Consider the following 16118-nt stretch of genomic DNA (forward strand, 5'->3'; position numbering starts at 1 on the left):
ATATTTTTCTCACAATGTTTGTTTGTCGGAACAAAGATACAGCTCAGTACAATCATGTTAGAACACTCAAATGCAGTGAAGACGTGTCACTATTTCTTTGGGACTAAAATTGAACATTAAGGCTTTGCCAGATATTTGTATACAGATCAGGTTCACAGCCACTGGTTGGCTGATATTACTAATTTAAATATAAGGGTCGTACTTCAGATACTATTTCCTCATTTATGACTCAAAAAATGGAACAAAATCAACTCTTTTTTGTACAAAAGAATCTGTTTTTTTTTTCTACCACTATAATTTGAATATAAGCTATACACTTAGAGATGCTTAATTTAAAAAATAATTACATCTGTGTATATGTTAATGACATGTTTATTCCAAGTTTTAGGCTTGATAACTGATGAGGAATTTTGCCGTCTTTCCCAATTTTTCAGTAGAACTGGCTTAGATTCTTAGCTAACTAAATTATAATAATTCACTAGTTTGAAACTATAATAAAATAATCATCTCATTAAATGAACTGCTTTCCTTTTGAAGCTACTTTCCCCTCTGGGCCTTGTAGAAAGGCTGTTAAGAAGTATTCCTCAATTGCATAAATTCCTGCTTTGTTTGGACTTAGATACTGAGGTGTCAGCAATGAATTCATAACTTATAAATGGTGAGTACCTTTAAATAGAGGCACAGCATTTCCTGAAGTAAAGACAATACTTTTTTACTGAATGCCCTTGATCTGCAGAGAACCTCTCCCCCCCTCACCTTTCCCCCTACTCCCTCTACCTCCCCACTTCCCACCACCAAAGCGCTTACACTGGAACTTTTTCCTTTTCTTTTGAGCTGGAGTTTTGCTATTTTACAGACATATAAATAAACATAGTGTTTCTGAATGAACAGTATAAGAGATGAGAGTCAGAATCAGGACTTATAGTTAGAACTCTCCAACCCTGGATTAGTCAATATTTTTTCAATAATTATCTACAGTTAGGAAAAGGCAAGTTATTAAAGCTGCAAATAGATCCAGGGTTAGAGCCTCTGGAAAGTTCTTTTCTGATTTCTGTGGAAACTACCCAGAACCCACCTTTCTTGGCCAGGATCTGCTGATCCCTAAAAATGTAAGGACTAAATGGTGTCTCCAAGCCAGTCACTGGTTATCATTAAAGGGTAATGTGTATGTGTGTTAGTGTGTGAGTGGAGAGGGGGGCTACAAAAATCCTTTCCTGTTTAAGATCATTGCATGCATTCACTTCAGTTTGAAACACTGCTGTGAAGCCTAGACTGTGTGCATATGTATATATGGGATCTCTCAGCTCACTGAACATAGCTGGCCAGCAGGCCAAGGTTTGGCATCTTCAAATTTCAGGTCTGTACTTAAAGCAATGACTTGAATATGTCCCCAGGTCACTTAGCTCGCCTACCAGGCTTGCAACCTGAAGTACGTCCAGACGCCTTCAGTCTGGTAAGAGAAAAAGATCATAACCAAATAGTCTATAGTGCTCAGAACATATTACTCCACTGTAATTATTTCACTCTTTCACCCCTGCCTCTCTCAGACAGGAGACAGGAAAACGAAAAAAAGCTCTATTTCTTTAGGGTTCCTTGATGCAAACTCTCTGCAGTTTATCTCATCATCTCCACTTCTTTTCCTACCCCAAGACTTTCCCGCAGTTTCTCTGATATTTCCTGACGACGAACAGGCCAGCTGGCAACACACCCTCCTCCAAATCCCCTCTTTTGCTCAGATGGTCGCCTCTGCCCGCGACCCCTCCGGCGACGAAAATCAGGAGAACCCAGAGAGGCGGCGTCGGCTCCACTCATGCTGGTTATTTCTTCTCAGCTCCAGCTCCCTTCCTCCAGCAGCTGCTGTTCCAAAAGCTCCGGGCTGTTGGGTCCTCGGCTCCTAGGGGCCCTACAGGGTGGCGGGCAACTGTGGAGGGGCGAGGGGAAGGCGGGCCTCGGGCCGGCAGCGCGCTGCTCTGCGGAGCGCGGCGCGGGGACCTTACTCGCTGGGTGGAAGAGGGGGCGCTAGCGGGCAGGAGGCCTTGCCCGGGTGCCGGGGCGGGGGCGCGGCGAGCCCCAGGACGCCCCGGCTCTGGGGCGGTGCCTGTGCAGCCCCTCGGGGGCGCGCCCGTTGTAGCTTTTGGCTGGGAACCAGGCTGCCGCCTCCGAGCAGCCCTCCGCAGCGCTGCCTTCGAGCTACGGGTGGAGGCCCGGGAGGCAGGCGAGGGAAGCGGGGGCGTGACTGGGGCGCTGAAGTAGGCGAGCCACAGGGCGCCGCGCCACCGCCGCGCCGGGCAGCAGTAGGGCAGTCGGAGGGGCAGCGACATCTGCGGGCGGGCGGTCGATGCTTCCTGGCGGCGCGGAGCAAGCGGGGCGGCCCCGAGGACTCGGGCGGCGGCGAGGCTGGCGGGCCTCACTGCGGGTGGATGGACGGCAGACTTGCCAGTCCCACTAGAGCCCAGGCCTCCAGCGCATGGCCCCGGGCCTAGACTGTAGAAGAAGCAACGTCCCTGGCCGCTCGCTTACATTCATTCCCCCGCTCGGCTAGCTGGGCGACGTCCGTGGATCTTCGGTTTATCAAGTCACCTCGAGGGACTCAGGGAACCCGTTTTCCCAAATGGGGATAGTGATTATTCTCGTTGCCTCTTGCCTTTGGAAAGTTATTCTAACACGGTTGATCAGCCAGCCAGAGTAAGAAGGAAAAATAAGTAGCGTGGTCTGTCCCTTGGTGAGGGGATGTAGAGGGATCCCGCCAAGTGGGCAGAGCCAGTTTCAGGCGGAGCGGCAAACACAGCCCATTGACAATTCAGCCCCGGAAAGGGTTAACTGCATCCTGCAGGTTCGGTTTACATGTAAATAGAGAGCAGCTGCTCCGCGCGGGCCCCAGTTGGCCCTTTTAAGTTTTTGATTGGTTGCCAATGACATCACCGTCCGTATTATAACACAGTGGACCCAAAGCGGCGTCGGATAAACCCTCCTTAAAGAGCCATGGCCACGCCCCGGCTCCGCCCCCTCCAGGTGCCCATTGGCCGCGAGCTGCAGCGAAGTAGCGGTCAGGTTTCTCCGGATTCCTATTGGTTCAACCTGCCGTCGGTCGGCAGCCGACCCGCCCCCTCAGAACCTTACATTTACAGTGTAGCAAAAGAGAAAGTAACTATGTTGCTGCTGGAGATCAATGAAGCCTAGTGAATGAGGGCTGAATGTGCGAATCCCTTGCTGAAGCGGAGCGCCAGATGGTGGAGGGTTACACTTATTTATGAAGTAAGTGGAAGTCACTGTGGCTACTCCTGAGAGTCCAGGGGTGTGAGGCGGTGTGAGTGTGAGTATGTGTGTGGTGTGTGTCTGCGCGCGTGTGTGTTGCGATGTTTACGGAGGAGCCACAGCAGGTGAGGTTGAAGTGTTCCCGCTGTTGGCTCACGCCGCCCTGTGCGTTTACTCTCTCTGCAGTCTACTTGGATTGGGGGCGAAGGAAAAAATGAGGTTTGTTGGGATGCTTTGCGGCAGTTTTAAAGGCCAGGGACTTGTTAGTGCGCTGTGTTGCGAAGGAGGATGTTAAGTGCCCCGGAGTGGGGAAGCAGCATTCTCTGACCACTTAATTTTCTTTCCAGCCGCTGACTAGAGGTGGAAGAACGACTAGAGTGGGAGGGGGATAGCTCAGTGTTTTTCGGGGAGGTTTCCTAGGCTGTCTGGATGGTTTCACGGGCAATATAAACGCCCGACCCTCTGCTGCAGGGATGCAGGTCTCTTTATACACTCCGTGCGTGCGTGTGTGTCTGTGAGAGAGAGAGAGCGTGTGTGCGCGCCGCGCACTCTGTGTGGAGGTGGGGGTCCCAGCTTGTGTCTCCGCGAGCACGCTTCTGCGTCCCTCTCAAGGGAAATGGACTGTTGATCCTGGGACGTATCCTACCAGGTAACACAATAGCAAAGACTTTTCACCGCTGGGTCCAGCTGGGAAACAGTTATAGCTTCTGGAATAGTACTCGCTCTTCAAAAAATACTACGCAAGGGAGGAAGGGGAGGGGAAGGGAGGGAGGGAAGAAAGGAGAAAGGGAGGGAGAACAGGGGTTGGATTCTTCTTGCCCATTCAAAGGTGGTGAGAGAAAGCTGAGTCGGTGGGGATATGTGGATGTGATAGGTGCGTTGTGTGTGTGTGTGTGTGTATTCTGCCTGTGACATTTTGGCTCTGTGTCTGAGAATGGTGACAGTCGTGTGTAGACGGATGTTGGATGACATTTTTCCAGACATCTCTTAAAGTTGGTTTAGACGAGCTCCTCTTGCATGGCGTTTGGTTTCTCCTCTCTGTGTATGTCTAGTAGGAGAGGAGCCGGCAGGGCCCAGGAGTGGAGTGCCTCTATGACTATGGGGAGGATGGCACTGTCCCTTTGCAGGTACCCTCTCATGAGACAGGACATAGACCCTGTGGGCAACTCTTTACTTCTCACTGGGAAGTCTTCTTTATGAATCCATCCTCTTGAAGAGGGGGCACATCTGTGTGAGATCAAAAGATTATGCATAGTGGCTGCCTTCCGCTGAGAGAAGCTCTAGGATGTTCCTGTAGGGAAAGGTGGAGAATGGAGAGTTGAAGTGGTCCTTTCCTTAAAGGCAGGAGTGGAGGGGGTGGTGTGGCAAGGGAGCCATCTGAGGGATGGATCTGTCAGGATCGGGGTTTTCAGACCTCCCTCCCTAGCTTAAGGCTTTGTTTTAGGGGACCAGTATGTAATGAAAGAGGAAATGCAGATTAATTTATAAATAAGAGGGCAATAGGAAACATGGGAGGTTTTAATATGACTCTGTTGTGCTTTTCAAAGGACTTGGGAGAAAGAAAAGTGAGAATAGCTCAAAATTAAAGAGATTCACTTAGAGGGCTACTTTCATTCTGATATGCAGAAAGTTGACATCTGCCCCTGATGTATATTTAGCTGCTATATATTCCCATGAGCCTTGCCAGCACTCTTGGTCATTCCTTTGCCTTTGCAGTGGCTGAAGGAATTACATGGAAAGTATGCAAGGGTGGACGTATGGGTCCTTCTCAGATGGTTGCAGTATACTTCTGCCCTGGAGATGAGGCCCAGAAGAGATGCCTCTTAACAACCTTCCCTTCCATCTTGAGCTTTTCTGATCCTTTGTGCTTGTACTTTTTCTAAGGCTGAAATTGGATGTGGGTCCATGAAAAGTTGTTCATCAACATTTGCATAGACTTTACATCTAACCTTAGACTCAGCAAGGACAGGGGTTGGGGAGGGGGGTGGTCCTCAGGTGTGCATCCTCTTCGAATCCCTAGTGGTGAGAGTCAAGCTTTGAGTGACAGGATACTGGGCATGTAGGACGACTTCACTAAGAGGGATGCAAAGTCCTTTCCTAGGGATTGGATTCGACTGCTTTTTGTGTCACATGACTTTATTCTTTCTTTCCCCCCCCCCCTTCTTTACAGACTGTCTTGAGTTCTTCTTGAATTGCCAGTTTTCAGCCTCCTCATGCCTCCGTCTCCTTTAGACGACAGGGTAGTGGTGGCACTGTCTAGGCCCGTTCGACCTCAGGATCTCAACCTTTGTTTAGACTCTAGCTACCTTGGCTCTGCCGCCCCTGGCAGTACCAGCCACCCTCCTGTCATCGCCAACACCGTTGTGTCCCTAAAGGCGGCGAATCTGACGTATATGCCCTCATCCAGCGGCTCTGCCCGCTCCCTGAATTGTGGGTGCAGCAGTGCCAGTTGCTGCACTGTGGCAGCCTACGACAAGGACACTCAGGCCCCGACCCAGGCCACTGCCGCTGGCACCGTCGCCACCGCCGTCGGGAGCTCTGCCGCCTGTCCTGCCAGCCAGATGGTCAACAGCAGTGAGAATGCAGGCTCTCTAAGTCCATCAGGTGGGGTGGGCAGCCCTGTGGCAGGGACCCCCAAACAGCTAGCCAGCATCAAAATAATCTACCCCAATGACTTGGCCAAGAAGATGACCAAATGCAGCAAGAGTCACCTGCCGAGCCAGGGCCCTGTCATCATTGACTGCCGGCCCTTCATGGAGTACAACAAGAGTCACATCCAAGGAGCTGTCCACATTAACTGTGCCGATAAGATCAGCCGGCGGAGACTGCAGCAGGGCAAGATCACTGTCTTAGACTTGATTTCCTGTAGGGAAGGCAAGGACTCTTTCAAGAGGATCTTTTCCAAAGAAATTATAGTTTACGATGAGAATACCAATGAGCCGAGCCGAGTGGTACCCTCCCAGCCACTCCACATAGTCCTCGAGTCTCTGAAGAGAGAAGGCAAAGAACCTCTGGTGTTGAAAGGTAATGCCCCCACCCCTTCCCCAAGCACAGCCCTGGGGTCACCCTGGGTTTTCTCTGAGAAGTACCAGCATCCTCCTTCCGCTGGCTGCAAAAGACCAGAATTGCCTTTCTTCTTCTTATCTTCCCTTCTGTGCCCTCTCTTAATTATTTTGGGGTTGGGAGAGAAACCCAGCAACCTTGAACTGAAAGCCAGAAGATTTGGGCTCTAGTCTTTAATTCACCTTCTCATTTGCATTGTGCAAGTCATTTCCCCCTCTCGGAGATGGTTTTCTCATCTTTCTAAAAAGGGGCTCTATGACACCAGATGGCATCTTCACTCATGCCTGCTCTGGTACCTCTGTTCCATTCAAACTAGCTGGAAAGTTCTTGTCTCTCAGACTTAACCAAAGCTGATGGAACGGAGAAAACCGCAACTGTGGTGAACTGCAAGTAAACCTCCAGGTACCCAGTTCTTTCTGTGGGAAATTCTTCCTCTTTCTCACCTCTCTGAAAGTGACCTTCAAAAAGGGCAGAGATCCTTATTTTAGGACCTCTTAGAGAGTTCACCCCAAACATCCGTTCCGTTGCCAAAACTCCAAGGGAAAGAGTCATTTTTATGAAATACTCCCCAACACACTGTTTCTTCTGGTGTCACCTGACAACTGTTGACATCATAGCTCCTTCCAAGATGGGGTGGTGGGTCACTTGCCCCAGGACACTGAGCATGAATAACCGGGATGTCAGTGTCACTGAGCCCTGGCAGGAGGAATTAATTGCCCACCCGTCTCTGGGCTCCTTCTGCACAGCATTGCCTAACCTAGAGGGAGTCCGCATCCCCTGTCCCTCCCAGATGTACCTCTTTGCCCTTGGATGCCATCCTTTGGGACACTATACACCACACTTCATCTTTAGTGTTTTTTGTCAGGTGGTGGCAATGATGGTGGTAGTGAGAGACAGTCATCTTCTTTCTTCTCTTTCCTTGCGTGTTGAGTCAAGGCACACAGTCTGGGCCACATTGGCAGCCAGTCTCCTGCACTGTGTAGGCCAAAGGCATCGCTGGGTTCCTTTGAACACCTTGCATATTTAAATTGCAACAGGCCATTGGAATGAGCAGGGTAGTTGGTTTTCCGTTGTGGGCTAGTTCTGCCATTCTTCTTGTCTTGCCAATGGTGCGTTCTGCCTTTTGTTGAGGAGTGTTCTTAGAAATCCATTTCTAAATTTCTTGGACATCATCTCCCCTGCCCACCCTCACTGGCCTCAAGCCTACTCTTATTGGGCTCAACTAGCACAAAGGTACAGCTTCCCTTAAGGAAGGGCTGGTAGGCTCTCAGGGGAAGAAGAACATCATGGAAGTTACATCCAGAGTGTTCCAGAAGCACCCAGGCATTTTATATTGTTTTTGATGGGTTTTTTTGTGGTTACTGATATGCTCATATTTTCTCTGTGTATCCTTGTATTTTGTCGTTTTGTATTCTTGTTTGGCTGACTTTGCATGATTCCCAGTAGGTTTACCCAGCTAGCGTTCTGTCTCTGTGATCCTGGCTTGTCTCATCTTTTTCAGATGAGAAAATACACTCTACCAACTTATCATTTGTAAGAGTTTGTATTGGGGAGCCAAGAAGTGGAGAATCAATGGAGTGATCTTCAGGGTGGTCTCTCGCTCAGGTAGAGTAGATGCCGTTGAGGGAAAGCAGGCCTTTTGTGTCCAAATGATCTGAGAACAGGCATCAAATAATCCACGTGAAGATGACCCTGGACTTAAATATTGAGAGTGTTGAGGAGGAGCTGTAGATTCTACCCTCTACTTTGGAGTGGGCATTATTGTGTATGGGGGTGGCTTGTCAGTTGCTGGGAAATGAATCTCCTAGGTGTTGCTGATCAAAGTGGGGTTCCTCTCCCCATTTCCTGTGGATGCAGCTGAGAGCCCAGGCAGCCTGGGCTTGTTCCTCGGTGTCAGTAAGGTTGCCTCAATGGGGCGGGGCCAGACATGCTGCTGATGTCACCGCTGGGCGCCTGCCGCCACCACCGCCAACAGGGCTCATCATTTTCGGGTTGGTGAGACGCAGCGGCAGTCGACCTGGAAGTTGCACTGGTGGTAGAGGTTGTATTATTTGTAGTTTGGGCTCTTTCTTCAAATATCTGGGAATCTCGTTGAAGATATGTAGTTCGGGAGCAGAAGGATCTGTAATGTACTTTATTAATTATTTTTGTCATTGTGATTTTAGTCTCTTTGGGGGGGGGGAATGGCCTAAAATTGGGGCCATGATGGTAAAGAAGGGAAATAGATCAATATTAGAATGCCCCTCTAGCTGCCCTTTCATCTGGGTAAACCAAAGGTTAATACCACAACACCACTGAGGTGAAAATGGGGTGGGTACCTCTGAGAAAGCATGGCCAGCAACTTCTCCTAGGTTCCTGAGTGGGTCTATCAGACCATTCTGATCTGGCTTTTCTGCTGAGGTTTATTTTGGTAATCCCCACCCTTGGTGATGTAAGATTTTATTTTAGCAAGAGTAGTAGCGGTACCATTTTGGAAGGAGTGGTTTTCGCAGGGAAGATGTGGTGGGGGTGGGGGTTGGTTAGCATCTGAGGTAGATGCTTCTAAGGCTTCAGGAATTCATTTTCAGAGATTTCAGTCCAATCTCGGGTTAATTGATGGCTGACCCCTCTGATTCTCTGGTTTATGTTTGTAAACACTGGTTGCTACCCTCCCCGTCCAAGTTTTACGTCCCCCTGTTTCGGTGCCATGTTCTCCATTTTTGGTGCTGCCTGTCAAGCCGAGTGGCCGCTCAGACACTGTTTTAGTAATGCTGTGTCAGGCTGGGAGGAAACTGATGATAGGCGCAGAAGCCCCTGGGATTAAGTGACTGCTCTAATTTACAGTCCCCTCCCCGTTGTGACCTACGTCTGAATTCGTATTTTATTCTCATCCTCCAAAGAAGAAATGGCATCAGACCTGTGCTTCTGTTCCACCTGGCAAACCATGAGTCAAATGCGTACATGTGTAGAGACTTACAAAGGTTTAGAAAGGATTATAATCTGTTTCACACAAAGTTGATTATTAATGTGATTTTGTACCCAGCTGAATAAGGAGGCTAGATGATTCTGGGTTTTCCATAACAAGAGCTACCATGTTTGCTATGATGTTTATAAGGTTCCCTTTCTTTACAGCAAGGCTGAGTCCGGGAAAGTAATTTGTCATTTACCTATGTAGGAATGGATAGTCTATTATCACCTCCTCTTTAAAGACAATCTGTGCCTTTAAAACTTTTATTTCAAATACAGAGAAACATAGAAAAAAGTATCATGATCACCATATACCTAGTACCCAGATTAAACAATTGTTAATGTTTTCCCTCTCTGCTTTCTCTTCCTTTATTGGTTGTTGAAATATATTAGAAAATAGATAATGTTTAACTATATTTCAGTATGTTTCATGTTTAAACTTAATGTTTTCAAATTAAGAAGGATGGGCATATTTTATAGTACAGTACGGACAACATTTTCACTCCTAAATATTGGTGTCATGTTCCCTTGTTGACTTTCTCAAACTTGGAATTCCACTTTGACTAACTGGCTACTATTGAATCTATGGGAGTGCCCCCCCACCCCACCAACACCCACCCACTCCCCCAGACTGGGAGGGATCTATAGCGTCCTCTTCCACAGGAGTCTATCAGGTCCCATACCTGTACTTGCTCTGTGCTGTCACAAAACAAAGAGTGACTGACAGGTCTGCCTCTGAGTCAGCAGTATTTATTGGGGGGAGGGCTGGCGGGGGATGAGTGAGTATCACTTCAGGAAGCTGATTCAGTAGCAAAGATTTGATCACATAGAAAGGTAACTTTTTATGCTAGAAAACTTTCCGTCAAAACTCCTGAAGTGAGCAACATAGATGGCACATCTTCCCATAGTCACAAAGGGCTCTGAAGTCAATAATTGTAGGCAGTACTGAGTCTGATGACAAAGTGAAGGGCTGTGCTTAGACATCAGAGACCCCCGAGGAAATATGTTTTCTCTTCTGCATTGTTTTGTGGGGGAAGCAAAAGTCTTCCTCTTGTCCGTCAGGGATGTTAGGAGGATTTTTTTTTTTTTTTAAGATATGTGAAACAAAAGCATAATCTATATTCACAGGCTTACTGTTTCTGAGCTTCTGTTTAACATCCAGACATACTGAATATTAGCTGTGTAGCAAACGGTGGAGAGATTCAGGCAAGAGCAGGGGGCCAGCCTGTCTGAGCTCTCGTCTTGGCTCATGTGCCCTTGGCCAACGGCTACTTCCCTTATGTCCTTATTTTCCTTATTTACAAAAAGGATGTAACAGCGGTACTCTCCTGGTAGTAGTTTAGGTAGTAAATGAATTAATGTGTACAAAGTGTCTAGAACAGTTCCTCATACAGAGTGAGCTCTCACTCCATGTAGCCCAGTAGTATTACTATTGGTTGAACAGAAATGATGGTGTCAGTAAAACTGGAGTTTTGGCCTTTCTTCCAAAGGAGTGCAAATAACAAGTTAGGTACAGCCGTGTGTGTGTGTGTGTCTGTGTGTGTGCGTGTGTGCGTGTGTGTTGCTATGGCCTAAAAATAACTTGATGACTGTTACCTAATTTAAGTAGCATACAGTTGGAGTGCCAAGTAATTACAAAGACATGTTGGGTCAGAAGGCCAGAGTAATTTCGGCATATCCTAGAATTATTTATTCAGTGGGGAATTTGTAAAAATGTGATGATAAATCTGTCCAACGAATGTCCCTTAACTAAATAATGAAAGTATAAAACTATTAAGCTTTGCTTTTTCTGGCCTCTCATCAGGCTGATTTATTTTTGGAATAAGGATTGTAGTCTGACTATAAAAGGGGAGGTGGAAGGAGTGGGGAGTATGCTTCATTTTGAAAAGTTCTCGAAGCTCTGCATTTTGATGAGATGGAAGGCCAGGGACAAGGAGGGAGTTCATGGAAAGGCCTGCTCATGTCTTTCAGCGAGTCTTGAACTTTCCCTCCAGCTGGTTCAGAGTTGCCTGTATCTTCCTTAAGCTTTTGGATATACTGTGCTGCTTCCTAATTAAAATGTCAGTGAAAAGCCCACTCCTTGTGTGTTCAGTAGAGTTTAGCTCACTTTCAGCTGAGCTCCGATCGGGACTTTGCCACTGACCAGCCAGAGGTGTCCTTAGGTAACTCAGCTTACCACTCCAAGCCCGTTTCTCTTCACTGTAAAACAGGGATAATCCCAACATCAAGGATGAAAAACAATCTAAATAGAGTGTCTGACACATAGATAGCTGTCAATAAATCAGGCCCCTGGGCTCTGCCCCACTATCCCCACACCCTTTCAGAATCTCATCCATGAGACTGGTGGGGCGGGCAGTGGGATGGGAAGGAGGGGTGCCCCCTTCCTAAACACAGCCCTAGAGAGCATGTTAAATAGGAACCACTGTCCTCACCCATTTAGATCAGTTAAGTTAACCATCTGGCTTGTCAAGGACAAGTTCAAGAAACTCCTTTTAGATGAGAAAAAGCAGGGTAGAGGAAGGGAGATTTGGCAAAATTACAGGAACCGAAGCATTCTCTAGACATAGCCTTGTGTTCCTGCTCTCAGGAGCCAGCATTAACCTCTGACCAGGAGCTGGCCCTGCTTCCTTTATTCCAGCATTAGCACCAACCAGACTGCCGGGCTCAGCATCACTGGGGAGCGCTAGTTTGGGCATAAGTTTGCAGTCCCGAAGCAATTTGGTTCAAGCAGCTACAGGACACACGAGGGGCAGCAGTTCTCATCCCAGGAGAAGTCATCTCACCTCTTCTGAACTCGAGAATCCCAGGGCATAGAAGAGGAAGGAGGCTTAGAGGTCACTAGTCCAGGAACCTTCACTGCAGGCTGCGCCTTGAAATCACCTGAGGCAACTTAAAGCCTAGGATGCTCTGTTCCTACCCCCAGTGATTCTGATTAAATTGGTCTGGGGTCCAGCTGAAGTATCAAGATTTGTAAAAGCTCCCAGGTGATTCAAACATGCAGTGAACTGGGACACCATCAATCTCATCCAGTCTTCTTCTTATGCAGTTACAGAATTGGGGCCTAGAGAGGTTTACTGCTTATCCAAGGTCACATGCATGATTAATTTCAGAGCCTTAGTGCAAAAATAGGCCTTTCCAGGTCGATAGGTTGATTGTGTGTCTCTGTGTGTGTGTCTGTGTGTGTAGGTGTGTACTATAATCTAATGATAACAGTATCTACTATATTGTATGCAAATATAAAATAATACATATGTAATTTTAAAGATATATCTGTTTTAAAATCTTTATTGAATTTGTTGCAATATTGCTTCTAATTTTTTTTAATCCATCCATCCTGTTTATTAAGTTCACTATGTTTTTTTTTTTTTCCCCAAACTTTAAACTTTTTATTTTGTATTGGGATATAGCCGATTAACAATGTTGTGATAGTTTCAGGTGAGCAGTGAAGGGACTCAGCCATACATGTACATGTATCACTCTCCCCCAGACTCCCCTCCCATCTAGGCTGGCACATAACATTGAGCAGAGTTCCCTGTGCTGTGCAATAGGTCCTTGTTGATTATACATTTTAAATGCAGCAATGTGTACATGACCTTCCTAAAGTCCTTAATTATCCCTTCCCCTTAGCAACCATAAGTTCATTTTCTATGTTTTGTTTTTTTGGCCTCAAGGCATGTGGGGTCTTAGCTCCTCCACCAGATATCAAACCCAGGTACCCTGCATTGGAAGGCAAAGTCTTAACCATTGGACTGCTAGGGAAGTCCCTAAAATAGTATGTTTAATCGAGGATGAGATGGTTGGATGGCATCACTGACTCAGTGGACATGAGTTTGGGCAAACTCAGGGAGATAGTGAAGGACAGGGAAGCCTGGTGTACTGCAGTCACAGATTCGGACATGATTTAGTGACTGAACAGCAACGACAATCAATCATTTCGAGTATTGCTACCTTTGTTCTTGAATTTGGGGATTTCAGTCCAGAAGTATAAGGACTTAAGTCTAAGATATTATGAAACCAGCAAGCTTCATGGCCCTGATATTTACCTGGGTCCTAGAAATATAGAACAATACTCATGGTTATTTGATCCCATCTTCCAGGGAACTTAATGGTTTCAGGAAGAGCTAGAAAACAATGATCAAAATGCACCCCTATAACTAGATGTCTAAGGACTTATGGATTGGTTGGTTTCTGTGCATGTAAAGCCCTGTGGGTATGGGAGATTCATTCATTTCTTTAAATTTTCTTTCTTGTTTTTTTCATTGAAGTATAGTTGATGTAGAATATAGTGTTGCATTAATTACTGCTATACTGCAAAGTGATTGTTCATCAGATATCACTGAATGCCTTCTACATGCTCAGCACTGGTCTTCATGCAGAGGCATCTGCCGTCATAACTAGGAAAGTTTGAATGTTAGAATGAGATCATATGTGGACCAGGCTAATATTCCAAATTCATTTCACCTTGCAGCTCATGTACCTGTGTGGATTCTTCATTCTCTTCTGCAGCAAAATCTTGTTTAAGAAACAGTTTATCTGGAGGAAATATCATTCTCCTGGGAAATCCATGTTTGTGTGACCTTTGGCTTTTTTTCTCCTTTATTTTTCCCTTTCAAGATAGAGTCTGGCCTTTTCTTAGCACATCTTCTTGGGCCAACACAATTTTTTTCCAAAGTCTTGATCCAAAAAGAGGTTTTTTTCTTTTTTTAATTTTTTGGTTTTTTATCAAAAAAGGAAATGCACATACTCTCTCTGTCTCAAGAAGCTCAAGGCTGACAGGCCTCCTCTGTGCATTGGAGTGGAACTGTGTCATTTGAACCTCACTAATTTGGGACATGTTGCTGATAGGAATAAGACCTGTGTTTATTTTTTCCTGCAAGCTCTCTATGAAAAGAGGACATGCAAAGCAAACAAACATTGTAAATGGTATTTCAGAGACAAGGTTTTGGCCTGCTTAGGAAAAAAAAGAGTTTCCAAGTACAATTAAAAACCACTCTAAGGGACCAACTGAGCTATCAGGGAAGCCTACTGTAAGGGACAGGGCTGCGATAAAAACACAAGCATTTATCGTTTTGAAGCCTGTGCTATTTTCCCTAAACTGTGTGGGTCCCTCTTGCACAGATTTTCTGTGGCTACAGATCCATGTACTGTAACCTTACTAATTAGAAAAATGGGAGGGAAGGAAAAAGTGTGAGTGTGAACCACAGTCTGAATTTTATTGTAGAAGTATTTCAAAATACACATTTTATATTCATGTTGATGTAGTATCGTTTCTAATTATGAAGTCCTTGATTCTAGATGCTTTTATGCATAAGTGAGGAGGAAAGTCTCAGCATCTTTTTTTTTAGCTTATATCTGTATAATCTATTATTACTTAAAGTTGGGAAATATATCTATACTTATGTAAATATATTTACAAATACATTATATATATGTGTGTGTAAATATATTTATAAATATATATATATATGTGTGTATATATATATATATATATTTTCCAGCCCCCACCCCAACAAGACCCATATTTTATGTAACTTAAAGGGAAAACAAGCTTGAGCCTATGCTTTTGGATACAGAAATGAGCGTGCAGCCTGGTATTTTCATATAAGATAAAGTATGCTACCCCATGCTCTGCCTCTACATCACTAATGGGAAGAAAAGTTTTGTGGACTCATCAAATTATCCATATTGCCATGATGTTTTATTTGTGATAGAAGTCTACTTATCTTTCTTTCACCACCCCTCCCCAAGTCTGGAATTTCATGGACATCGAAATCAAGCTAAACTCTTCCAGAACTCTTCAACAAAGGGTGTGGTTTGGCCTTTCTACTTCCCAGTGGACTCCCATCAGGCATCTGTTGCCCAATTCTCAATTAAGTAAATAGATGGAGCTGCCCGATGCAGGGGGCATTGTCAGGCTGTCCTCCCTTTGAGGAGTGTAAGCTTTTCCCCTTATGATGTGAGCTCATGTGAGCTTACTTTATGTCCCTGGCTAAGGAGGCTGTCACCACTTTAGGCAGAACATTACTGTCCAGCTCTTTAGTACTCGGTGCTTATTCTATGGGAGAAATTATCCCATATTTTTTGAACTGTGGCTCTGGGGTTTGCTACCACTGGGCTAAGTATCACCAGCTGTTGCTCCTGGCAGACAGGGAAGAAAAAGCAGGTTGGGAGGAAAGGAAGGAGGGGCAGGGGTGCAGAGGAAAGAGAACAATGTGAGGGCAGAGGGTGCTGTCAGAGGCAGAGACCGGATCGTCAGGCTCCTCGACTGGAGTCCTGGGTTCCAGTTTTCAAGGCAGTGAATTACTCTCATTAGTTATGACAAAATGTCTGTGTCCCTCTTAAAATAATAAGACAGACTTCTCAGAAGGGCTTCCTTGAAGGGATCCGGGACTTCTTCCTGGGCCTTGTATTTCTTATTAAATAGCATATTTTTATGCTATTTAAGATCTATAAGATCTGTAAGATCTATAATGGTCTGATGATTCTCATGGAGTGATATTTTACTCTGACAGTGGAATACTATGTAATCACATATAACTGACCATCCTATCATCCCTAAAATTAGAAAATTATTTTCCATATAGTTTCGGGGGAAAAAAAGCGATTGAAAGCTTTCTATGTGCTGGGCATTGGGCTATCACATCAGCGTGTTAGTTAGTTCCCAGCACAGCTTCCTGAGAGAGGTTTTAGATTCCTAGTTTTACACGGGGAGAATCAGAGGAGGAGATTCAATACCCTCCCCTGCCCTGATTGTTAACCAGTGAGTTTCACTGGTTAACTGAAATGAGAACTGAAACCCAGTTCTAAGGATCTCAAAGGCTCAGTTCTTTCCAGGCTGGCCACATGTTTATTTA

The 16118-nt window shown here is 45.8% G+C and overlaps 1 protein-coding gene across 1 annotated transcript in view; it reads left to right on the plus strand.

Annotated features, from left to right (window-relative positions):
• The first annotated feature begins 3109 nt into the window (after positions 1-3109).
• The window catches only part of DUSP10 (dual specificity phosphatase 10), a 40062-nt gene continuing 27053 nt past the window's right edge, over positions 3110-16118 (plus strand). The window contains exons 1-2 of the mRNA XM_043485709.1: positions 3110-3255; positions 5426-6279. Coding sequence (XP_043341644.1) covers positions 5469-6279 — 811 coding nt within the window. The 5' untranslated portion in view covers positions 3110-3255; positions 5426-5468. The remainder of the gene's footprint in view (positions 3256-5425; positions 6280-16118) is intronic.

The sequence above is a fragment of the Cervus canadensis genome, chromosome 13 (assembly GCF_019320065.1).
Source record: "Cervus canadensis isolate Bull #8, Minnesota chromosome 13, ASM1932006v1, whole genome shotgun sequence".
NCBI lineage: Eukaryota > Metazoa > Chordata > Mammalia > Artiodactyla > Cervidae > Cervus > Cervus canadensis.